The sequence below is a fragment of the Leucopleurus acutus genome, assembly GCF_964270905.1.
Source record: "Leucopleurus acutus genome assembly, chromosome: 16".
NCBI lineage: Eukaryota > Metazoa > Chordata > Mammalia > Artiodactyla > Delphinidae > Leucopleurus > Leucopleurus acutus.
Genome location: NC_139158.1, coordinates 67163484 through 67188931, shown reverse-complemented (window position 1 = coordinate 67188931; position 25448 = coordinate 67163484). Strand labels below are relative to the sequence as shown.

Sequence of the window (25448 nt, the reverse complement as noted above, 5' to 3'; positions counted from 1 at the left end):
GTGACAGATGGGACCTGGCCATTGTGAGTGTGAGGGCACACATGCATGCCGGGGACGATGGAATTACTTCTTACTCAATGAGGGGTAAAAACTTCCTAAAGCTAAAAAAAAAAAACAACACACACACACACAAAAAAAACACAGAAGAAGCAACTTCCTAAAGCAATGAATGTCCTGAGCCAAAATGACTACGACAGCGAGAAAGGGACTGCCGGAGAGCTGCTGAGAGCCACAAGTTTGTAGGAGTCGTGGGTCCATGAGTTTCATGGTCTGTGGCTAGCCTGCTGCTGGCAGCCCAGGCTGGAGCGAAGGAGCCCAGTTAAGAGGCCAGAAGTGGGAGAATCCACTGAACCAGGGGCCACGAAGGAGAACAGCCTGGCGAAGGAAGAGCAGCCAGCAAAGGAGCCTGGGGAAGCCATCTAGGAGGCGGAGCAAGAGGAGAAGGTGGAGCCCCAGAGGCTGCAGGCGGAGGGGGAAGATTTTAAAAAAGGCTTGGCAGGGCTTCCCTGGTGGCGCAGTGGTTGAGAGTCCGCCTGCCGATGCAGGGGACATGGGTTCGTGCCCCGGTCCGGGAAGATCCCACACGTCGCGGAGCGGCTGGGCCGGTGAGCCATGGCCGCTGAGCCTGTGCGTCCGGAGCCTGTGCTCCGCAATGGGAGAGGCCACAGCAGTGAGGCCCGCGTACCGCCAAAAAAACAAAAACAAAAACAAACAAACAAAAAAAGGCTTGGCAGACAGGCTTTTTGGGCCAAAAAGGCAAGCAGAACAGGGAAGAGGCTGAAGGCTTAACACTGGTGTGAGAGTGCAGATGGCCACACCTTCTGTTAAGGAGTCTGTGGTGCTGAGGGGTAAAGACAGGGAGCTGCTCTTTCAAGAAATCAAACTCAGCATTAAGTGAGAAGGCATGAGACTTTTATCCTTAAGATCTTTATCTTTTATCTCTATTTGGAAATATAAAATATGGATTAGAAAGCAAATAAATATAGTATCAACAGTGTACGCATCTTGAGGCAGAATGAAGGACCCGGAGGAGTGAAGTGGGTTCAACCACCTAGAAAACAAGAGTTTAAGTCAAGTTTCAAAGACATGGATCACACTGACACACACACATGGTGAGAAACATAAAATGACATAGAGGAAGAGGCTCGTCTATGAAATGGAACATAAACGGTGTGGACGTCTGGTGCACTGCCTTCCCAGCTCACCAGCTTCCTCCTGGCAGCGGCTCTCATCTGACCCACAGGACTGGACCCCAACAGCCACGCCGACATGACCTGCCCACCCCTGGCCCATGCAGAATGGTCCCAAGTGGATTCCTGACCCCAGCAGACCCCAAATTCCTTCTTCAGGAATCTGGAAAGAGAAATTATTCTCTCTTCAAGTTGGACCTGTGACAAAAAACTGTGGGAGCTGTCAGTGATCATACTTTCTGCCGTGTGAATGGAAGCCAACAAAAGAAAAACAACACCATGTGATACAATGGTCAATAAATACTCCGTAATTATACCCGGTCATATTCTGTAATTGCTGACTTATTTAGGCTTACAAACAGCTAAACCAATCAAGGCGACTATTTGATCAGCTCCCGTCAAACTCCGCTTGCCTCCTCTGCCTCCCAGCCACCATCACTGGTGTCCTCACCGGCAGGCTGGGCCACCCCAGACCCTGAGTGAAACCAGAGCGGGTGGTATCTATCCCTCCAGGCAGTGGAGTTTGGAATGATTCTGTCGCCCACAGATCCAGCAGCTGGGGGACCGGGGATGAGTTCTGGTCCCCCTGGGCCTCTAGGGCAAAATGTTACCTGAGCCACGCCCTATCCCACTCCCACGCCCACACACTCTTCCTCTCTCGTCCACTTCAGCCCATTCCTTCCTCTTCCTCGCTCTCTCTCACCTGGGAACACATTCCACACCCCACGTGTACTCACACCCACCTGGGTCCCCCCTCACTCACACACAGACCTCACTCCCCTTCACTGGCCGAGCCAGGAAGGGATGAAGAAAAGGACGGCCTAAGCCCACCCAAGGACCCCGTGAATGCTGCTGACATCCCAGCAACCCCTGCATGCTAGCGCACTCAAGGTGTGACACAACTCCTACACTCCACTTTCCCACCTAAAAAAATCACTTCCAGGAAGTCCGTCTCTATCAACTATAGTAGGCAGAAAAGAAAGAAGCTATGTTTTTAAATCTCCATGCCACACCAAAGACAATGAAAGGCAAAAAACAAGTAAGCAAGAAATAAGTATTAACAATAATTCTAAGAAAAGGCTTGGATGTTATAGATTTCGAGCACAATAAAAACTATTGGGGGCTTCCCTGGTGGCGCAGTGGTTGAGAGTCCGCCTGCCGATGCAGGGGACACGGGTTTGTGCCCTGGTCCGGGAAGATCCCACATGCCGCGGAGTGGCTGGGCCCGTGAGCCATGGCCACTGGGCCTGCGCATCCGGAGCCTGTTGCTCCGCAACGGGAGAGGCCACAACAGTGAGAGGCCCGCGTACTGCAAAAAAAAAAAAAACTATTGGGAATAATTTTTAAAGGGGGGTGGTGACGAACATAAGGGGTAAAATAGAGAAGATGTTCTGGGCAACTTGGTCATGGAGGAGACAACAGGAGATGAGGTCAGGTGCAGCCTTCAAAATAGCATTCCAGCCAGTATCATGGGTAAAGGGCGTAAGAATTATTAAAGAGGGCAACAGAGAGCTTTAACCCAAGAGTTAAGGTGGGCAGACCTAAGACAACAGGCTCCTACAATCCGTGAGAAGGTCCCAGAAACCAGCCAGGGCACATGCAGGCGCCTCTGTCAGCCATGCTGAGCTTCTTCTCCAAGTTGTTCTGCATCCCGGAAGCCACAGGGATACCAAGAGCCAGGCCCTCTTCATCTCAGCTGCACTACAGAACTGCCCTCCCGACTGGGATCGCCACATCTGTTCTTATCTCTTCTACACAGCACCCAGAGTGATCTTTCTAGAACCCAAATGCGATCAAGTCGCTGCTATGCCTCACACTCTGCTGGGGCTCCTGACCAGCAGGGCGAGTCCTCCCTCCTGCACGTGGCCTGTAAGGCCTCCCATCATCTGACCCCTACCAGCCTCTCCATTTGAATCTCCCATCGCTTTCCATTCAACTAAGATTCATTCAACCCCAAGTCCCTGCTCTGTTGTACCAGACACTGTTCTAGATGAAAGGGATAACACAGAGTAAGACAGTCAGAGTCCCAGTCTTCACGGTGCTTACATTTCAGTGATGGGAGACATACAATAAACAAACACCCAGATATGCATATGTTAGCTAGTGAGAAGCGCTAAACAGAAAAGACGAGGAGAGTAAGAGAATGGAGCGCGACAGGGACACCGTTTTAGACAGTGGTCAAGAAAGGCTCTCTGGGAGCTAATATCTGATCAAGACTGGAATGAAATGAGTGCAAAGCCACGAGAACGTCTGGGGTCAGAGTGGTCTAGAAAGAGGGCTCCCCCCCACCAAGAACAGAAGCATGCTTAGGTTTTTCTGGAACAGTAAGGGGAGGCAGGAGTATAAGGAGCACTGAAGAAGCTGGAAGGAGACAGAGAGGCGACGGGGGGCACCTCACCCCCCGCAGGGGACCACGGGCGAGGTATGGCTCCCACCTATACTTGACTCACAGCCGCCTGAACACATGCTTTCATGCCCCTGTGGTTTCTGTGCATGTTTAGGATGCACTTCCCCACTTCCCCACCCCTGCCCATCTGGTGAACTTCTGTGCATCTTTCCAACCCAGGTGGGATGTCCCTCCTCCGCGAAAGCTTCTGGACATCCCCCAGATGACTAGAGAGTGAGCACCCCCTCCTTGGCTGTCTCAGCACCTTGAACAAACTGAACTGCAAATATCTATTTATGTGTCTGCTTCCCGGAGAAGTCAGGGAGTGTATGAATCACCTGTAGCCAGAACTGTGCTTCTGTGTGTGTGTGTGTGTGTGTGTGTGTGTGTGTGTGTGTGTGTGTGTGTGTGTGTGTGTGTGTGTGTGTGTGTGTGTGTGTGTGTGTGTAGCAAGTGGTCAAAATTATGTGTTGAACTGAACTGCTGTCTGGACTAAAATATTAGTCATTAAGAGAAAAATAAGGGGGGGTGGTGGTTTGAGGAGGATGGAGTGGGAGGTTGGGGTTAGCAGATATACATTTTTATATATAGAATGGATAAACACCGCCTGCCAATGCAGGACACATGGGTTCGAGCCCTGGTCCAGGAAGATCCCACATGTTGCAGAGCAACTAAGCCTGTGCACCACAACTACTGAGCCTGTGCTCTAGAGCCTGCAAGCCACAACTACTGAGCCCATGTGCCACAACTACTGAAGCCCACGTGCCTAGAGCCCGTGCTCCACAAGAGAAGCCACCGCAATGAGAAGCCCGCGCATTGCAAGGAAGAGTAGCCCCTGCTTGCTGCAACTAGAGAAAGCCTGCACGCAGCAATGAAGACCCAATGCAGCCAAAAATAAATAAATAAATAAATACATTTATTTAAAAAAAAAAGAATGGATAAACAACAAGGACCTACTGCATAGCACAGAGAACTATATTCAATATCCCATGATAAACCATAATGGGAAATAATATTAAAAAGAATATATATATTTTTTATGTATAACTGAATCACTTTGCTGTACAGCAGAAATTAACACAACAGGGGCTTCCCTGGTGGCGCAGTGGTTGGGAATCTGCTGGCCAATGCTGGGGACACAGGTTCGAGCCCTGGTCCAGGAGGATCCCACGTGCCGTGGAGCAACTAGGCCCGTGGACCACAATTGCTGAGCCTGTGCTCTGAAGCCCGTGAGCCACAACTATCGAGCCCGCCTGCCACAACTACTGAAACCTGCGCGCCTGGAGCCTTTGCTCTGCAACGAGAGAGGCCACCGCGGTGAGGGGCCCACATGCCACAGCGAGGAGTGGCCCCTGCTCACCATGGCTAGACGTGCAGCGGCAAGGACCCAATGCAGCCAAAAACAAATACATAAATAATTTATTTTTTAAAAATCCTTAAAAAAGAGAAATTAACACAACATTGTAAATCAATTATACTTCAATTAAAATTTTTTTTAAAAAAGAAAAATAATGTAAACTTAGCCATAAAAAAGATATAGCACAGAAATTATTATATGTACAGCTGTACCCCCAATATAAATGCTAAAGTCATAAATTCAAGAAATATAGGGCTTCCCTGGTGGCGCAGTGGTTGAGAGTCCACCTGCCGATGCAGGGGACACGGGTTCGTGCCCTGATCCGGGAAGATCCCACGTGCCGCGGAGCGGCTAGGCCTGTGAGCCATGGCCGCTGAGCCTGTGCGTCCGGAGCCTGTGCTCCGCAATGGGAGAGGCCACAACAGTGAGAGGCCCTTGTACCGCCAAAAAAAAAAAAAAGAGAAATATAGCCTCTAATTAGAGTAATAAAAAGAAATTGCCTGTGTAGGGGAAAACATAGTATGTAGAGAAACAAGACAAATAGGTAATTGTGAACTCAATTAACTACAGGCTAGTTTCCACCCACAAGCTGAAAAGGAGTTTCCTCTGATCACATGGAATCTAGGACATCGGATGGCCCCATAAGGAAGGTAGGCCATCCTGCCAAAGATAAGCTCTTGCTGCAGGTAGCTTCCCAAGAACATGTCCAACAATCCCAGTGCTAACCAGGGACAGAGGGCCAGAGGGGGAAATGCTCATACCTCTGCATCCAAGGTGGCTGAAGCCACAATCAATCGAAGATCCCCTCGCTTTTTCTGAATCTAAAAAAGAAGACATAAAAAAAGACAATGATAATAGTGTGATACTTACAGATGAGATAATCTGATATCTGAAATTTATTACAAAATAATCCAGTGTGTGTACTTTTTTGCGGGGCGGAGGGGGAAGCTTAAAGATGAAACAAGACCAACCACAAATTGATAACTGTTAAGTCATAGGTGAAAAGGTGGCTCATTAGACTATTCTTTCTAACTGCATAAGTGACAAAATTTTCCAAGATAAAAAGCTAAAAAAAAAAAAAATGGATAGAGAGTATAAAGGAACTTTAAAACCTAAATATGAATTTACCAGAAGTAAAACCATTTTTTCCTGACACCTGGATAGTCAGAATCTATGTATATACAGTTAAAGTATGAAAAAATACATCAAAAGCAAACAAACAATAAATGATAACACCAAGGTAGAAATATGGACAAAAGATACTAACAGTTATTCAAAGAAACAGATGATCAAGAGGCATAGGAGAAATGATCAAGTAAATTATAGCAAAAACGTGTAACAACGAGATTATTTTTTCATCCATCACATTGGCAAAGATTTATTTTCAGTGTTAGCAAAGATTCAGTGAAATAGGCCCCCTTGTTATACCATTCCTCAGAAGGCAATAACCTGGTGGGATAATTCCTCATAAGTATCAAAAAGTCTAAATCTTTGGCCAAGGAATAAATTAATAATGAAAATAACAATAACAACAGCAACTAGCATATACTAAATTATGTGCTATTCCAGGGTCTCTGAGTACAGTTGTATAGTATATACACTGCACAAAGAGGCTAGAGGCCTCTGAAATCCAGCCCACCTTCCCCTCACCCAGCTGTGGACATCCTCCCAATGGGAAAGTTACCTCATAGTCTACTTATGGCCCTGTGTCAGGCACCATCCTAATAATTTTACATTTTCTAAGTTTAGCCTGACAACAAATTATGTCATAGGGCAGCTCTAAGAGAACACTCTTCAAAGACAGAGAGGTTCTGCCCAGTGCAGTAGCCACTAGCTACATGTGGCTACAGAGCCCTTGGAATATAGCCAGTGTGACTAAAGAATTGAATTTTTTATTTTATTCTATTTCAACTAATTAAAACCTAAGGAGGCTAGTGGCTATCAGATAGGAAAGTAAACCAGCAGAGAGAGAAACTTGTATCTGTCCCATTTTAGAGATGAGTAAACTCAGCAGAGTCAGGTCTGAAGCCAGAGTCCATGCTCTATCACCTCTTTCTAGACTCCTGTGATTGGGAATTTGTCCAAAGAAAACAACCAGAAAATACAGGAAGGGAGGAGAGGATGCAGGTAAGGTTGAAACAAAATTGGCTGTGGGCTATAACTGTTGAAGCCAGATGATGGGCACATGGGGGTCATTAAATCCTTCTCTCTACCCTGGGGTATGCCTGAAATCTTTTATAATAAATAGTGAAAGAATGAAAAGAAACAGAAATGCAACATATCTAACTACAAGGGTGCTCCTTGCAACATTATTTAAAATAACTTCAAACCTGGGAGCCATATAAATGCCTAACAGTAACGGATGAGTCAAATACTTTATGATAGAGATGTGATTATGTAGCCACTAAAAATAATGTCTTCACAGAATATTTAATCACACAGGAAAATGATCTTGATGTAACGTTAAGAAAAATATGCAAGAGACAACTTAGAACATACAATCCAATCCCCACTTTGCCAAAACAGACGCATGTACACACACAAAAAGATGCACAAAGAAAAAAGAAGAGAAGGAAACATACCAACATTCTACCGGTGACTGTCTCTGAATGAACAGGATGACAGATGATTTTCATTTTTTTCCTCCGTATTTTGTTGGATTTTCTAAATTGCTACAATGACTTTCCTAATCAAACAACAAACAAAACAAAAACAAAAGCAAAGCTATACCTTTTTCAGCAGGCCAATGGCAATGTCGGTGTACAAGGTCCTCTCGTGGGCTTCATCCAGCATGATGGCACTAGAATCAGAGGGACAATCTCAGTAAGCATCAAACCAACCACTGCACAAGCCCATCCAGACCATCAAAGGGACTGCTGGGTATTCAGACCATCAAAGGGACTGCTGGGTATTTAGCCCCCATGCGATCACCTTGTAGCAAAAGTAACGCTAAGTAACTCCTCTTTGACAAGGAGGTAACTCTTAAGCTAATAAAAATGGTGACATCAACATACCTTGGTGAAGAAAATGGTGTATTTTTTGCTACTTCTAAAGAGTATTACCACCCACGCTGGATTCCAACAGGATCTAATACATGATTTTAAATTCCAATATAACATGTAACCCCACAGAGCACATAAAAATCGGGACACAGCCCACCCACCCAAAGGCTGTTAAACTGCAGAAAACAGCAGGAAGAGGCACATGGTCTCAGCTGTGCCACGTGTGTACCAGTGGGTCAAATGTGATATCCTTTCCCAGAATACCACAGAGCCTGAGTGGGACCACTTTAACCCCATGAGCAATGGACAGACACACAAGGAAAGGGAATGTATAAATAATTATTTGGACTCTGCATATTACATTCAACAAAATGCTGCCAGGTTCTGTGCTGTGCCTCTGCAGTCACCCTCCAGCAAGATCAAAACAAGTCAACAGACTGTTCAAATAACGACAGGGATTTTAATGAGCCCAGGTTTGACTGTAAATTCTGAAAAGAACATCAAAGGTGGTAACAGCCAAAATAAGGAGAAAAGCTTTGGGAAAGCTGAGCATGGTCGCGAATCCCATCTATTAACACAAATGCTTCTCAATCTACTTGTGTACTTTTGAAACTTTAGGAAACTTATCACAGGAAAAACACATTTACCTGTATTTTGTTAACAATGGATCAACCATCATTTCCCTGACCAGCATTCCATCGGTCAGAAACTAAAACACAGAAACACAAACGTTTAGAAATAATTCAAAAAGTTCAAGTACAACTAAAACACATACAACCTCATCACCAGTGTGTGTACAAGACAATTCCCACCAGGACTGTGAGAAAATGCCCCAGCGTTTTGGTTATCAAGCAATGGAATGGTTCACAAACAAGATTTCGAAGATGGGATCCTCAGCTGGGGCTTGCAAATCTTTTAGCAGAATTTCATGCTCTGAGCCTGTACCACTGGCACTGCTGCTGATGAACAGGCAGTGAAGACAAACCTGTGTCTGCCCAGGGGGATGCTGTGAGTCTGAGATCACTGTTCCTACAACATCCCTAAAGACCACAGACTTGCAGCTCTTGAGGTTATTAACCTCAACTTCATCTGATATTATTTTAGGGAGGCTGGATGGGGTTGTGGTTAGGAACACAAGCTATCGTGTCAGGCTGCTGGGAGTTCCAATCTCGGCTCTACATCTTATTAGCTGTGTGAACCTTGGGCATGTTACTTACCCTCTCTGAGCCTGATTCCTCATTTGTAAAATGGAGAGAATAAAGAATCCACCTCACAGGGTTACTGTGAGAACTGAGTGAGATAGTACATGTACAGTGCTTAGCACAGGCCCTAGCACACAGAGAGAGCTCAAGAATGGCAGCTATTATCATTTAAGCTTAATGAATGTTTATAAAATGCTTCAGAAAAATGCAGTAACAACTAGATGCTGTTATTCTCACCCCAAAACAGTTCAGTACTTTAACAAAGTTAAACATTTCCCTCACACACTGTATCTTAGTATTTTTACTTTTTGTTTTGTTTTTCAAAGCAGGGTGCATTTCCATCATATTTTTCTTGGACCTGATACGAGCTGTCACATACACACATAGGAGTGAAAGAGAACTTGCCACCAATGACAAACCACCAGTCAAGAACTGGGTGCCCTGAAATTACTACCCAATGGAATACAAAACTTTTCAGGAAAGACCCTCTAGAGAGAATCATTTGGTTATGCAGTCCACTGAAACTTATCTAAAAATTAGCTCGTGTAAATATATTTGATGATATAGAAAAATAACCCCTTTACCTAGCAAAATGAATGTCAAAGGTAACAAAATACATAAACTTAGAAAACAAGGCCCACATTTTTACAAATCACTACATTTAGATCATCTATTTTCAGCTTTCCTCTGCTGCAAGCTGAGGTAACTGAGTTTCTAACAACCAATATTCACTTCAATATTCATTTTCATTCATTGTTTATAGTACTGGGGAGACTCTGATTCGCACAGTGGTATACACAGTGGACACTGCTGAGTTGATTTACACTGATTACTACTGGTACTAATTATTTTACTAGTAGCAACGAGGTCAAAGAACACACATATAAAATCCATTATCATGTGAAAATGGGAAAGTTCTAATCAGTGCCAATAACATGTGTGAATTCTACACTTTATCAATTTATACTATTGGGTGGGCCAAAAAGTGCCTTTGGTTTTTTAGTAAAAATAAAAGACATATTTTTCATTTTCACCAAGAACTTTATTGAACAATGTATTCACTGTTTTGTTCCACTACCTTCTGCCATTTTTCAGGCAACTTCATAATTCCATCTTCCCAAAACTTTTTATCTTTTCGAGCAAAGAACTATTCCAGGTACCTTTTACAGTCTTTCAGGGAACTGAAATGTTTTCCATTAAGAGAATTTTGTAGGGACTTCCCTAGTGGCGCAGTGGTTAAGAGTCCACCTGCCAATACAGGGGACACAGGTTCTAGCCCTGGTCAGGGGAGATCCCACATGCCGCGGAACAACTAAGCCTACAAGCCACAACTACTGAAGCCTGCACGCCTAGAGCCCGTGCTCTGCAATGAGAAGCCCGTGCGTCGCAAAAGAGTAGTCCCCGCTCACCACTAGAGAAAGCCCGCACCTAGTAACCAAGACCCAATGCAGTCAAAAATAAAATAAATAAATAAATAAATTTATTAAAAAAGAAAGAATATTGTAAAGACCGAAATAAATGGAAATCCAAAGGTGCAATGTCTGGTGAATATGGCGGATGAATCAGAACTTCCCAGCCAAGCTGTAACAGTTTTTGCCTGGTCATCAAAGAAACATGCAGTCTTGCAGTATCCTGATGGAAGATTATGTATTTTCTGTTGATTAATTCCAGATGCTTTTCATCGCGTGCCGCTTTCAGTTGGTCTAACTGGGAGCAGTACTTGTTGGAATTAATCGTTTGGTTTTCCGGAAGGAGCTCATAACAGAGGACTCCCTTCCAGTCCCACCATATACACAACATCACCTTCTTTGGATGAAGGCCAGCCTTTGTTGTGGTTGGTGGTGGTTCATTTTGCTTGCCCCATGATCTCTTCCGTTCCACACTGTTGTACAATATCCACTTTTCATTGTCTGTCACAATTTGTTTTAAAAATGCAACATTTTCATTACATTTAGGTAGAGAATCACATGCGGAAATATGGTCAAGAAGGTTTTTTTGCTTAACGTATGTGGAACCCAAACATCAAAGCTATTCACATAACCAAGCTGGTGCAAATGACTTTCAGCACTTGATTTGGATATTTTGGGGACGTCGGCTGTCTCCTGCATGGTATAACGTTGATTGTTCTCAATTATTGTTTCAATTTAATCGCTATCAACTTCAACCAGTCTACCCAACTGTGGAGCATCGTCCAGCAAGAAATCTCCAGCACGAAACTTCACAAACCACTTTTGACACGTTTGATCAGTCACAGCACCTTCTCCATACACTGCACAAATCTTTTTTTTACGTTTTTACCTTTCTTGAAATAATAAAGCATAAAACGCCGAAAGTGCTGCTTTTTTCCTTCCATCTTCAATATTAAAATGGCTACACAAAAATTCACCAATTTTGATGTCTTTTTAATGCACACTGATTATGACAGCTGTCACATACAATTTATCAAAATTGTCTCGAATGAAGTTAAAGACAACTAAGTGCTACTAGAGCCATCTTACGGAAAAAAACGAACAAACCTTTCGGCCCACCCAATATTTGTTCCTGTTTTTAAGTCTTTTATGGGTAAGTTTCTATATTTAGTGAGCTATGTGGATTGGTGGGAAAACAATAAAACAAACATGAGAAAGGTCAGTTTTGAGTTCTGGTTCCATCACCAATGCACACGTAATGTCAGGTAGGTCATTCAACCTCCCAGGTCCTCAACCTCTTCATCTGGAGAACCAAGGGCTTAGCTCTACTTCCAAGGTCCTTTCTGGGCTAAAATGCAAGGACTCGGAAAGTGCTCTGCACCTCCCAGCAGACTAACTTCCCTGAGGGCCAGGATGCTCTCATACACTTTCTGCCACAGTATCAGTGCCTCAGTCAGCACCGATGGCTGCATGTTTTTATCTCCCCGCAAAGAATCTTCCTTATTCACAATAGGAAAAGCAGCTCTGCACCTCACCTTAATTCTTGTAGCCAGTGGGTTGGTGCAGTCATCAAAGCGGATGCAGTAGCCCACCTCGTGGCCCAGCACCGCACCCCTTTCCTCAGCCACTCTCCCTGCAACCTTTGGGAAGAAAGATCATGCTGAAAATAGAGACACAGAAATTACTGCCCAGAGCACATACTACGGAAAATCTAAAGGTCACTTATTTTTTAAATAATATGTTGAACACAGTGGGAAATGAGAAGAGAAGGGGCAGGTTATTAGAAAACTAGTGTGATAAACTTCGCAGCTATCAACTTTATGTATCTCACCTCATTCTATAACTGACTTGAGGCAACTTATAAGAATAAAAATGGAATCATGTAAATATGTTACAGATCAGGATCAAAGAAATTACAGACAAAATTCAAAAGATCAAAGTCAATGAGAAAATTTTTAAAACACAGATATGCCTAAGTTATTTAAGTTGAGCCACAAATTCAGCTCTAGATTTCCTGGTGGGTGAAGCAAAAAGGGAAAAAGAAATTTCAAGATTCACCCTATTCCTAAAGCTTTCTTTAGCACACCAACTAGGGACAAATTTCCATGTCTTTACACCTTGAAATAAAACAACTTTCACTGGACCATGAAGGCAAGGGAACAAGAACGATCAAATTCAATACTTGGGCATGTTCATTTCTCTTTGGAAGCGAAAGAATAACGTTTCCAGAGCAAGATAATCTAAAACAATCTGCAACAGTGTCCCAGCTACCAAAACTATTACAGGGGAAATAGAGACAAGAATGCAGGTTGAAAACTTTTCAAAAGGCAGATGAGAAGATTAACAAAGGATCCAAGTTAATGTAATAAAGTAAAGTAGAAAACAAAATACATAATGTATTATGAAGACCATAAACTACAGATATATTTTTCACCTACCAATAGATGACAAATAAAAGGTGAAGGTAAGGAAAGAGAAAAAAGAATCCAACCGCAAGATCTCCTACTACTCCAGAAGGCCATTCAAGGGCTATCAGCTTATTAATAGAAAATATCCGAAATACTGAATAAACATAAAAGTGGAAGAACAATAATGCTTATAACTTAGTTTACCTTGAAAGAAAAGAGAGTTTAATGCTCATTATGTAAACTATCTAACTAACAAAGAACCAAAGGGAAACAAAATTACGGAAGTTTCCTGGGGTCCCCACCCACCAACCAACCCCCATGCATGTCGTCTCCTCCTTTCACAGGCAAGGCAACCTCCCATGTAGTCCCTGCATCCTGAGTTTGGAACATGAGCTGACACAGGAGGTGTCCTGAGGCAGAGCTTTCAGCTACAGCCATAGGGCCGCAGCAGCCCCAGGCTAAGGAGCCCAGAGGCTCCCTGCACGCAGCTCTGCGAGCCTAGCACACTGGGCATTATCTGACCATTGGTGTTCAAGAAACTGAAGAGCAGATGAGGATCAGAAGTGGTTCTGCCAGATGACTTGAAATTACAGATCTAAGAGGCCAAGACAGAATCAGTCATCGAGCAGCTGATGTATGTACACCATGTAGTCTTTCAAAACATCTTATGAAACCAGAAATTCATCCTACACTGCTCTACCTCTGGAGGTTATAGCTCCCAATAACCAGGGTTTCACAGGGACAGTTTTGTTATTGTTTCAATTTCAACCCTACAGAACATTAAACTATAAATCTTGAAAAATGGTACAAACAGCGAATGTGTGCATAGAGATACTGGAGCTTATGGGCAAAACCAGCTCATAAGAATGAGCATAGGGTCGTCCCTGGTGGCACAGTGGTTGAGAGTCCGCCTGCCAATGCAGGGGACACAGGTTCGTGCCCCAGTCCGGGAAGATCCCACATGCCATGGCTGGGCCTGTGAGCCATGGCCACTGGGCCTGCGCGTCCGGAGCCTGTGCTCTGCAACGGGAGAGGCCACAACAGTGAGAGGCCTGCGTACCGCAAAAAAAAAAAAAAAAGAAAGAAAAAGAAAAACAAAAAAATGAGCATAAATGAACCAACCTCTCCATAAAAATATAATCATTTTATGAAGCCAAACATATTTATTCTTATTATTTCACTATTTGTATATATTTGCTACAAAATGGATTTTAACTTCAAATTCCTTTTCAGAAATTTTATCATGTATGATCACACCACTGGACATTTGCAAGGCCATATTCTGTTGGCTCTTTAATAGATTTTTACCTCTACTGTTTAAGTTCTAGTCCCAATAACCTCATCAATTAGACTGGATAAACATATCTTTTTAATAGAAACAGATATAGGAAAAGGAGGTCAAAAGGAAAACCAGTCACCAATCACTGAGCACCTCCTAGGTGCAGGTGCTGTGCTCCAAGCTTTCACAAATTTTATCTCATTAAACATGTACACAGTCCGTGAGGTGGGAAATAGACCCTCTTTTTTACAAAGAAAGAAACTGACATAAGACAGGCTTAGAGCTTGTCCTGAATCATAGATCAAGGCAGGGCCTGGTCGTGAAGTCAAACCCAGACTATGTTAGTCCAATGAACATACTCATTAAGGAACTGCCTCTCGCGGAGATCAGGCAATGGCTTGTGTAATCTGTTCTTAAGCTCTGAGACTGTTTTCAGATTTTAGTCTGCACACAAAGTACTTTCTGAGATGCAGCATTTCAAACTGGCCAGCTCTATTAATACTACACAGCTAATTTATATACTCTTTGTTCTTTAAGAGAAAGCATGTGGTTTCATGGAAATTATCCATGGCTACAAATTTGGAGGAAAAATGCAAATTGATTAAGATCTGGGATTCCAAACCACAAACAGAAAAAATTGTTCAAATGTTTTAAGTAAGTGAATCATCTTTCATGACATAAAAGGTTATGTCTAACATTGCAATCTAGTTGCCGAACCGTTATCTCCATTTTTACACACACACAGAAGACTTGGGAAATGTTTATCAATAATGTCTAACTTTGAAGACAATTAAAATGAACTTTGGGGAAAAAGAATTACACAATAATTAAAACTCAATAAGGAGTAAAAATATCTCAAGGAAATAGAATTAATTTCTTGTCCAGGTAGAGATGGCAAAATAAAGGCATCTTTGCCCCCATTTCCCTCTCAGAGCTAATTTAAAACAAAAAAATAAATAAATAAAACATATTATCAACCAAAACCTGTACCTCCAATGAAAGAAGGAAACTGGCACAAGCCCAAACAATAAACTAGGAAACACAGTTGCCAAATACTGTGAGGTCTGAATCTAGAAGAGAGGCCCAGGCCTCCTCACAACCAGAGCAGGCTGCTGGCTTCCTTAATGTGTCACCTCCTTAAAAGGCAGGGCTGACAAGCCTTGTATTAGGAAAACAAGAAGCAGTAGTGTGTTCAGACCCAGGAGACACGGGAAATGTCTCAGTGGAGACCCACTTTGACAGCAAAGAATCACAGAGGGGGAGTTGAAGGAGAAGGCAGGCAATCCAATCGCAAGTATCAATCCCAAATCAGAGAGCCCAAAGAATCTTATCATGAGCTGCAGACCTCTCAAATCACTAAGGAGTGCTGGACCACATTCTCATCCTCATCCCCCACCAGCAAAGGACAATAAGAGATTTGGTGAGAGGCCAGACCAGAACAACCTCACAATTCTGCAGCTAGCAAATCAGCCCACTCAAAGATAAGTACTTATCATAAAAATACCAACACAGCCCACTGCATTAAAGCCAACTAAGAAAGAAGGAAAGAAGGGAACATGAGCAAAAAAGCAGTTTAAAAAGAAAATTGCAAAAGTATTACCCAAAGAAACAGAAGTAGAATTCAGCCAAAGAAATCCAGTTTCAAAGAAATCACAAGCTTAAGCTAAAACAACTTAAAGAAGAGACAAAGTCAAAGCACAGTTGAGGAGAAACAAGGTCTCAAATGTACAGGTCAGAAACCAATCTGTGGACATCCCCCAAATCTCACAGCCTGAACATGCAAGAAGTTACAGAGAGGCTTTTCCCAAATATGAGAACAGTCCCCCAAATTTACACAATGCTACAAAGCCAAAGGAGGTTCTCCACAGTACCAATAATAAAAAGCAAATCTAAATCACCCATGCTAGAGAAACATTAAAATACTGCTCTACTCTCTCTGAAGGAAGATAATAGGAAATCGTTGTCAAGTGAAGAGGTGGTCTGTGGGGACAGAGCCAAAAATTGCAGGAAAAAAGATTTACAGAAATGTGTCAGCTAATTAATAAAAATACTATGTTATGTTCTGGATTTTTAAAAAATGTTTGTGGTATTATCAGCTTTTAAAATTTGTAATGTATTGTAATATCTCCACCCATTCTAAATATTCACTTCTCTAGCTAGTAAAGAAACAAAAAAGCATTCAAAGAAGTGATTATGAGACCCAGATAAATATACAAAGGAATCAAAATAGAATAAATTTGACTAAAAACAATCATGAACATTGTGGACAGGCTTGAAGAAATATCACAAAACAAACTGGAAAACAGATGATTCCAGAGAGGGTGCTAAATACTAAAAAGAGACAAAGGGGATCTAATATACACTTAATTGGTGCTCTTAGAAAAGAGGAAAAAAATAAATGGAACAGAAAAGTGTGCCAAGAAATAATGGATGAAAACCTGCCTGATATAATGAGATTGAGCCTGAAGATTAAAAGTTCTTCCACATTTAATAAAAAATGAGACAGAACAATCAGCATCAAGACATATCCTGGTACAAAAACAAGCATGTTACAAGCATTCAAGCAGAAAAAGCAGGCCAGGAAGGCAGGGAGTGGAAAAACTCCACTGGACCTCAGACTATTTCTATACAGTGATCCTCCAGGCCAAAAGACAGTGGAGCAGTGTCTGCACAGCTCCTAGAGAGGATGAATCAAGAATTTTATATCAACAAAGACCACAATCAAACATTCTCAGGCATGTAAAATTCAGCCAATCAAGAAATAAAGTGAAATGAGCAATTCAAAGTTGGCAAAACCTTGGAAAATTATTAGTGATTATTAAACTAAAGTTAAATACCTGTGGGAGTTATGATTACAGAAAAGAATATTTATAAATCTTGAAATAAAAATTATAGCACTGCATTTATCACAAATGGAGGGAGGAACGGTAGAAAGAATCAGTGTGCTAATTTACTCTTGTGATAGGCAACTACCTATAACGTAGTTCCAAAAATAACACCCTAAAGCTTTTTGTAATCCTTTTTCTTAGTTTTCAAGCTTTAATAAATTCTCTTGTAGTGAAAAATTATTTATCCAAAGTTCAGTAATTACTCCTATTTCACTGCAGTTTCCTCTTTTGTTAAATTCAACAAAAGCAAATATATGGCTATGAACCCATTTTTATAAAATCATTTCTATCCATCCAGCCAACCATTCACTTTTATGTGAACATAAAAGAGAAACTTGAAATGATGTTCACAAATGTTCAAACTGTTTTTGCTGGGTGGTGAGATTTGAGTTTTGGTTGTTTTTTTTAATCACTTTTTTTGTTTTGACTTCTGTACTTTATTACTACATAAAAATTCATAATGTACAGGTATCAATTTTACAAAAATAATCATAGTTCTTTTTCAAGTGAAGAATTAAATTCTTGAGGAGCTGCAAATCATATTCATTTGCAGCTTTTAGGAAACAAGGAAAAAGTCACTGAAATAGAAGACACAGAGTCTTTACAACAAAAGAGAAACTCACTGTAACAGCAGCCACTCTTCGGGGCTGGGTCACTCCCACCACTCTTCCTTCGGCTGTCCAGCCAGCTTCTGCGAGGTACTACAAATAAAATCACATTTCAATATACACCTGACACCACTTCTCCAGAAACAATCTCCCCCAAGATGACCCTGGATTATGTTAAAATCACTGAGAAAAGAATTAACAGATGGTTCTTCTCCCAGCAGAGATTTAAAAAACTATTTTGCAAATGAGGCATCTGAGGTTTTGAAATGTTAGGTCATGTGCTTAATTAAGTTCACAACAGAAGTGATAATCAGAAGAACTAAGGCATAAATTCAACATTCTGACTCCCCAGTCTTACAAAATTTCCCCGTACTGCAGCTGTCTCAAGGAATAAAAAAACCATCCACGGGTCACTCAGAACAGTGCTAAATCTGTAGAACAAAGAATTTTAAAGTACACACAGAGACAATTCAATAAATATCAACCATACAAAATATTTTAGTCAGAGTAAATAAAAATAATTAGATTTTTTAAAAAAGACCAATAAAACAACATTTGTTATTGCAAAAAAAAAAATTCAGACTTTATATACATGTATATATCCCATTAGATTTTATTAGTATACATTAAATTTGATTATATTATCTGATTTATTTCTGTATTTATTTCCCACATATACTAATTTCTTATGTATATAAGATAAGATATACTAAGATATATATATATATATATATATAAGATATACTAAGATATACTAAGATATACTAAGATATACATAAGATATACTAATATCTTATGTATTTCTTATGTATTTATTTGATTATATGCTTTTTAAAATCCAAAATGGATAACAGGGGTTATCAGAGTTACCTGTTTTCATAATGTCTAAATTGTTTTACAATCAATATATATTACTTCTATAACAGAAAAAGATTTAAAATGCTGTTACATACATGTATCTGCTCATTTGTTCAAAAGAAATAAAGGAAGGACAAACTAGAAACTAAAGAGAATGGTTGACTACGGAGGATTGGTAGGAAAGGGGTGGAAAAAGGGAGGAATGAAAACATGGCAGCAGGGATGAAGAGGGAGGGGCAATGCTTTGAGTAGAGCTTTTTGTGTAGCCCTGACTCTCAGAACCACAATCATGTTGCACGTACTCTTCAAGTACCCAAATAAATATACAAAACCAACCAGGATGTGGAGGGAAACCAAAAGAAATGCAAACACTATCAAATGACCCTTTCTGTATTTCAAATGAATAATTGATCACAGTGAAGGGGGTGGAGAAGAAAAGAACCAACCTAAGTAACTGAAAACAGTATCTTGACTGAAGGCCAGAGATGGAAAGAACTGTACCTAAGTGCTGTAATCTACTTAGTAAATGTTAGGGGTATGGGTTAGGAATTCTGAAGCTATTTTATGGGTCCTTTAGATGAGCCCTATGATGTGGGATTGGAATCAACGAAGTATCAGCATAAATTCATGATTTTTAATATATATACAGATTGATACAGATATATCAGTGGGATTATGTAGGGGTTTAGTATTCATATATATTTCCTAAATCTGCCCACTGAGACTTATAGCAATGACACCTCAGTAACAATGAGCACCCTAGCACCCAAATCTTGATTTTTAAACACCATTCTCCAGTAAAAGGAACCAGGGCTCCTTGGAGAAGCGGTTGATCCCAAGGCTAGTGCAGGAAAAACATAAGACAAGCCTGACACAGTCTGTGTTATTAAAAAGTAAGGAAGTGTTCAAAACAAATGAATGGAGGCTTTTAGAAAGAACACAGGAGCCAAACTGAAGGAGCTCCTAATGACCAAAGCTGGACCATTCTGACCAACAAAATAATGGTAGTATTGGATTTTAACCCATAGAATAAAATAAATATCCATGAATCCATACCGATACACATAAATAATTGAATAAATAAATAAGTGAGGGAGAAAGAACAGTTCTTCCTTACAGAAGATTCCATTTAATAAATGTAAAAGGAAATAGGAATAGAGAAAATCCTTCATTAGAGAAACACCTGAGTAACTGCTGCAGACAAGATCTACGGAGGGATGCTAAAATTAGTAGGTGATAGTTTGAAAAGCAGATTATTTGCAGTCTAAAAATATCTCCTCCAAGATATTTATCAACTACAAAGGGAAAGACAGTAACTTTACAGATGAAACCTGGCACCTTAACAAAGTGATCAAATTATCCTCACCAGTGGTAAGACCACCATGTCAACCCTCTTGATACAATGCACTAAGAAGGACACATCATTTCTATGGGATTCTTGCCAAAAATGCATCAGCTCATTCTAGTCATGAGAAAACGTCACACGAACCCAAACTGAGGGACATTCTATAAAATAAATGCCTGGTACTCTTCAAAAATGTCAAGGTCATAAAAGATGAAGAAAGAATGGGGAACTTTCATAGACTGGAGGAGACCAGGGAGAAGGATCCTGGATCTTCTGAGAAGGAACTTTGGTGGGGAAACTGATGAGCTTTGAATAAGATCTGTAGTCTGATTACTGGTATTGTTACTGTCCTGCTTTTGATTACTGTAGTAAGGGAAGTGGGGTAAGGGGTCTAAGGGAATTCTGTATTATTTTTGCAACTTTCCTGTTAGTCGAAAATTAGCTAAAAATAATAATTTAAAAAATGCCTGTAAGGAACAGAGTGTTTTAGATAATGTAGGTTTTTGCTATTAAATCTGTGAAATTTCTCTCTTGCACTGAATGCATACACAAAATACTACCAACCACCCCAATCAACACAAATTCAGAAACAGAACTACAAGAATAATGGCTAAGATTCACTGAGTACATCACTAAGTGCCAGGAACTGTCTGGTATGCATAACCCCATTTAATCCTCACAACAAATCCAATGCGAAGGTAATAGCATCATCAGCAATTTAGAGATAAGGAAACAAAGAGGTCATATGCTTTGTCCCAGGACACAAGTAAAAATCTAAGAGCTAGGATTCAAGCTCAGCAAACCAAAGCCATATAACCAGGACACAGTTCTACCATCCAAAATAAAACACACACACTCTCATAGTCAATCTCTTAGTACTAGTGTTAGGGGAAAGAAAAACAATTTGCATAATAATAAATCTGTCCATGAAGCCAGTCTCTCAATACACCTGAGATTTAGACTTCTGCCTGCTTATGGTTGCTTACAGGTGAAAATTTAAAGATGCTGCAAAAGCAGGTATAGTGTTGACATCAAGAATCAGTGGATGTGGCTCCCCTGGTGGCACAGTGGTTAAGAATCTGCCTGCCAATGCAGGGGACACGGGTTCGATCCCTGGTCTGGGAAGATCTTACATGCCACGGAGCAACTAAGCCCGTGCACCACAACTACCAAGCCTGCGCTCTAGAGCCTGTGAGCCACAACTACTGAGCCTGTGCTCTAGAGCCTGCGAGCCACAACTACTGAGCCCGCGTGCTACAACTACTGCAGCCCACGCGCCAAGAGCCTGTGCTCCACAACAAGAGAAGCCACTGCAATGAGAAGCCCACGCACCACAACGAAGAGTAGCCCCTGCTCGCCGCAACTAGAGAAAGCCCGCGTGCAGCAGTGAAGACCCAACGTAGCCAAAAATAAATAAATAAAATAAATTTTTTTTTAAAAAAATCTATATTAAAAAAGGAAAGAAAAACCTACAAGGACTCTTAGCCCTGACCACTTAAATATCATTCTTCACTTAAGAGCTTCAAGTCGAAGCTCTTAAGACACACTTTGACTTCACCCTATCTTTCCACTCTTGATCTTACCTGTGTACTCTGTTGAGCCCCAAGTACTTCTCCACCCCAGTATCTCTAACCACAATATTCACTGGATGAGGACATCTTCCCAGCCAACTCCCACTGATCATTCAAGTTCTACTTCTTTGTCTTTTTTTTCTTTTTAATATTTTTTTCCCCAATTTCAAATGTCATTTCTTTTATGAGGCCTTTCCTGATCCTTCTTTCCGCTTCTATCCACACCAGATAAAATTTTGTCCTGTAAGAGAGGTTTCTTCCATAGCACTGCATAATTCTGTAACAGTCAATCTTTATTCACAACTATAGCAGCATCCATCTTACATCACCTCTTCAACTGCAATTATCTGAGGACAAAAACTATGCATTACACCTCTTCAAATGAGTTCCCATTGTTCCTTTCAGAGTATGGCTATTCTATTATTATTTTAGAATTATAATAAATTGAAGATGACCGTTACTTCTTCTAATCAAAGAAATTAAAAGTTTAATAAAAGTTCAAAAGTTTAATAAAAAACATCTAGTTGGGTTGACTACTTCCTCTTTGAGAGGAGATCTTAAAAATGCAAAAAAATGGTAAAGAGAGTTCTCAAGTTACAAAATCCTTCCAATCAAATCTAAGTATAAAGACACATTTAAATGTACTCACTTGTGGAATCTGCGTGCTTTTCCCACATCCTGTCTCTCCAACAATCACCACTGTTTGATAGTTTTCTATCAAGTACAGTATATGATTCCTAAGCTGAAAAAATATAACCAAACATTGTAAATAGACATACATTTTCTCAAAAGACCTAAACAAAGATATTTAAACATTATGAAATGAGCTGTTTGCCAAAGGGAAGGAAATTTTAAAAAGAACTATCAAAATATATTTCTAATATACATCAAAATACATTGCAGGTACTGTTGGTGTCAGTACAAGGTGATACAACTGCAACTGAGTGTAATAACTTATCAAAATATATAACACACATACCCTTTGATTCAAGATTTCCACTTATAAGAAGTTAGACTACAGACATCTTAATACATGTGAACAAAGATGTATGTACAAGCATACTCACTGCATATTGTTTATAAGAGCCAAAAATTCAAACAGCCTAAATGTTCATCAACAGGGGAGTGGTTACACAGCTGTGAAACACTTCAATAATGGAATAATACACAGTTGTTAAAAAGAACAAATGTCTATTTGTACTGATGTGAAATGGTCAATGAGGTCTGCTATGGTAAGAAAGCAAAGTGCAGGACAGTGTGAATGATACACTACTATTTGTGTTTTTAAAGAAAGGGTAGGGACTTGCTTCGTGGTGCAATGGTTAAGAATCCGCCTGCTGGTTCAGGGGCCACGGGTTCAAGACCTGGTCTGGGAAGATCCCATGCTGCGGGGCAACTGGGCCCGTGCACCACAACTACTGAGCCTGCACTCTAGAGCCTGCAAGCCACAACTACTGAGCCAGCATGCCACAGCTATTGAAGCCTGCCAGCCTGGAGCCCGTGCTCCGCAACAAGAGAAGCCACCACAAGGAGAAGCACATGCACCGCAATGAAGAGTAGCCCCTGCTCACCGCAACTAGAAAAAGCCCACGCGCAGCAACTAAGACCCAATGCAGCCAAAAATAAATAAATTTTTTAAAAAAAGAAGAAGAAAGGGTAAATACATATATGCTTCTTTATGTATAAGCTACTTTGAGGAAAAACAAAACAAGAAACTGGTAACTATACTGTCTCCAGTGAGCAGAAGAAAGTGGCCGGGGAGCAGGGGTATGAAGGAGACCTTTGAATTTTATTCAACATGCATGTATTACTTAATTTAATTTTTTTTCATTTATTAACTTGTGAAAACAAAAAGAATATGCTTTCGTCTCTACCCCTAAGGCCAAGTTCACAATAAAGCAAGCATAGGTTACATCTATATTTCAATTGGTCCTTCCTTAATCCATTCAGTAGGAGCAGAAACACTGATTTGGCCACTGAAAAGTCACAGATAATTCCAAGATCCCATGTACTTAGCTTCAGAATGTATTTCTGTACCCACATTTGATTACAGACACACCTGATGATCTGGAAAGTCATAAAGGTATTCCATAAATTCCTGGTTTGGAATGAAGTAAAAACCTGCCAAATTCTCCCACTCTGATCACTGCTCAGCTCATCTGACTCCACACCAACAATGTGTTTGGTGAAGACTGGGAGAGATAGATGCTGCCTTCCTGGCTAAATAAGGTATTGACTGTTTGGGGGTTTGAATTTAGCATTATTTAGGGTCTAAATATGTAGTTCTCAAATCTCAGTGTAAAAATCTTTTAGGATATTTGCTAAAAATGAACATTCCTAGCCCTACTCTCAGGGTTTTTGATTCAGTAGGGCTAGGGTGAAGCCCAGGAATCTGCATTTCTACAAACACCCAAAGGAGATTCTGCTGCAGGTACTCTGGGACTCGTCTAGATGCTTTCCTGTCGATTGCTTGGACTCTGTGCTTTCTCTTGTTTGGGGCAGAGAAAGGGGAAAGGTTTGGGTTCTTCACAGATATTTTGTAAATGATATTTTGTAAATCCATCTGCTGGATGGATGGTTGAATGGATGGATGGATGGGTGGGCGTTCAAGGAAAACTTGACAGAAAATTTGAATAGAGAGAGAGACACACTTGGTATTCCAGGAAAGGGAAATGACATAAGTAAAGGAAAGAAGATGGAAATAGGCAAACTATATGAACTGTATTCGAGGTGTGCTAGAAAAAGCCCACGAAAGGCTCCAGGTTTGACTTGGAAATGAATTACAATAGGTGTAGTTAGGGCAGCACTGTGAAAGCCTTGAACGTAGAGCTAGCATCTGGACTTTAGCCAGGAGGCAGTACATGCTATAAGTGTTCCAAGAAAACTGGGCAGCAATACACAAGATTGATATAAGCATGAAGAAACTGAAGGCATTAACTCATACTTCATGTGCTAAATACAAAGCATTGCAAGTGGAGAGTCCGACGTGTGACATTCAAGAGAGAGATGACAAAACTATTTCCAGTTTGGAGACTGGGAGAATGACGGTACCACCAACAGGCACAGGCAGGGAAATCAAGGAGAGCTGGTGCAGAGGACCAGACTGAGCTTCAGCGAGGTTGAGTTTAAGGAAGTAAGAGGACAACCTTGCACAGCAGTGTTCAGGGCCCAAAGAGAACGCCAGCCTACAGGAGGTAGCCAAGGGGAAGGCTGCCTTGAAATGGCACTGGGGTAAAGGGGGCGAGCCTTTGATTTACTGCTGCTTTAGTTTCAACTTCTATTTTTAAAGCTATTTTCACTGGGACTTCCCTGATGGTCCAGTGGTTAAGACTTCGCCTTCCGATGCAGGGGGTACAGGTTCGATCCCTGGTCAGGGAGCTAAGATCCCACATGCCTCAAAACATAAAACAGAAGCAACATTGTAACAAATTCAATAAAGACTTTAAAAATGGTCCACATCAAATAAAATCTTTAAAAAAATTAAAAAAAGGAATTCTCACTTTTAGTTTTAATGGGGGCAGCAGTGGTGAATGGGTAACTTTTTATCCTTTTGGTCTCCTAGCTTTATCTTTAACATTTTATGAGATTGTAACTAGGCTTAAGCTCTGCTTTGATTTTTATCAATAACTTACACCCCTTTTCTTACCATTTTAATTTCAATATGTTATTAATACCTTATTGCTTTCTTTTTTAATGCTATTCCATTTATTATAAGTACAGTTGGAGGATGAAGAGTCAAGAAAATTAAATACTCAGTAAACAATAATTATCCTTGTACTTCCAACGTTTACTACATGTCAGATATCTTACTAAATGCTCTATGTGGCTTACCTCATCTGGTCCTCATAACAATCCTATGAGGAAGGTACCATTAGTCCCATATGACAGATAAGTAAACAGAAGCTCAGGCAGTGAAGCAAGGCCACACAGCACACAAATGATGAA

The 25448-nt window shown here is 41.0% G+C and overlaps 1 protein-coding gene across 2 annotated transcripts in view; it reads right to left on the bottom strand.

Annotated features, from left to right (window-relative positions):
• The window catches only part of DHX35 (DEAH-box helicase 35), a gene marked incomplete at its 5' end in the record, with an annotated part of 70454 nt that overhangs the window by 36737 nt on the left and 8269 nt on the right, over positions 1-25448 (bottom strand). The window contains 6 exons of one of the 2 annotated variants that reach the window (XM_082857024.1): positions 5695-5754; positions 7664-7733; positions 8583-8644; positions 12082-12186; positions 17745-17822; positions 22153-22245. In XM_082857024.1, coding sequence (XP_082713150.1) covers positions 5695-5754; positions 7664-7733; positions 8583-8644; positions 12082-12186; positions 17745-17822; positions 22153-22245 — 468 coding nt within the window. The remainder of the gene's footprint in view (positions 1-5694; positions 5755-7663; positions 7734-8582; positions 8645-12081; positions 12187-17744; positions 17823-22152; positions 22246-25448) is intronic. The other variant, XM_082857023.1, reaches the window with a different exon arrangement.